This window comes from Parus major, chromosome 27, assembly GCF_001522545.3.
Source record: "Parus major isolate Abel chromosome 27, Parus_major1.1, whole genome shotgun sequence".
In the NCBI taxonomy this organism is placed as follows: Eukaryota; Metazoa; Chordata; class Aves; order Passeriformes; family Paridae; genus Parus; species Parus major.
Window position 1 is genome coordinate 2560538 of NC_031796.1, and position 933 is coordinate 2561470.

Consider the following 933-nt stretch of genomic DNA (forward strand, 5'->3'; position numbering starts at 1 on the left):
TTCTGCCTTGGTGCAGGAGCACGGCTGTCCCTGCCACACCTGGAGCCAGTGTCCGGCTGTCGCCTCCTCAGTCCCTTAATTCTCTTCTCTGCAGGAGCCAGGGCACTGAGAGCCCTCAGTGTCCCAGTGTCACCACCCCAAAGCACTTCCAGGAGCGCACCTGGGCCGTGGAGAAGGAGGATATTCCCGCAGAGGTGAGTGCAAGTTTGAACTTGAGGGACATTTGTGGCTGCATCAGCGTTTGCACCGTCCCCACATCCCCCCCGCTCTGTCCCTCCTTCCTCACCCCACACCCGACAAAGCCTCTGCTTTCCCCCTGGGCTCTCCCCAGGCTGCAGCATCTCACGGCCGAGGCAGGAGGAGCACAGCCCGCGTTCGGTGCTTCCTCTGCCCTCAGCAGAGCCGTGTCCCTGTCCCCCTGCTGCCTCCCCGGACTCTCCTCGCCCCTCGGGCGCCGGCCCTACTGCTTGCAGCTGTACACCACCTCCTCCTGCATGCACTGCTGGCACTCCACGTAGCAGCACCACTGCACCTGGCAGTGGCAGGAGAAGGTCACCAGGCGGCTCTGGGTGTTGTAGCCCCTGCCGCAGCACATGCTGTCGCAGTTGCCCTCCCGGGAGCAGGTCCTGCCGGCCGTGCCCAGCGAGTATTTGCTGGGCCGGCAGAAGCTGGGCGAGTCCTCCACGTACACCAGGTCTGTGGGACGGGGCAGGAGGGGCTGCTTGGCCGAGGGGCCGTGTCTGTGCGGCCCCGCCAGCTCCGAGTGCCCCACGGCGTCGTTGCTGGTGCTGAAGACTTTGACGGCGTCGTCGTAGCGGAGCTTGAGGAGCCGCCCGATCTCATGGAAGGGCGAGAGCTGCTTCCAGCAGGTCCGCACGGCGCAGGAGCCCGACACGCCGTGGCACTTACAGGTGGTTTTGAGACCGTTCTTCA

The 933-nt window shown here is 65.3% G+C and overlaps 1 protein-coding gene across 1 annotated transcript in view; it reads right to left on the reverse strand.

Annotated features, from left to right (window-relative positions):
* Positions 1-233: 233 nt before the first annotated feature.
* WNT9B (Wnt family member 9B) overlaps positions 234-933 on the reverse strand; it is an 18988-nt gene continuing 18288 nt past the window's right edge. The window contains exon 6 of the mRNA XM_033520019.1: positions 234-928. Coding sequence (XP_033375910.1) covers positions 461-928 — 468 coding nt within the window. The 3' untranslated portion in view covers positions 234-460. The remainder of the gene's footprint in view (positions 929-933) is intronic.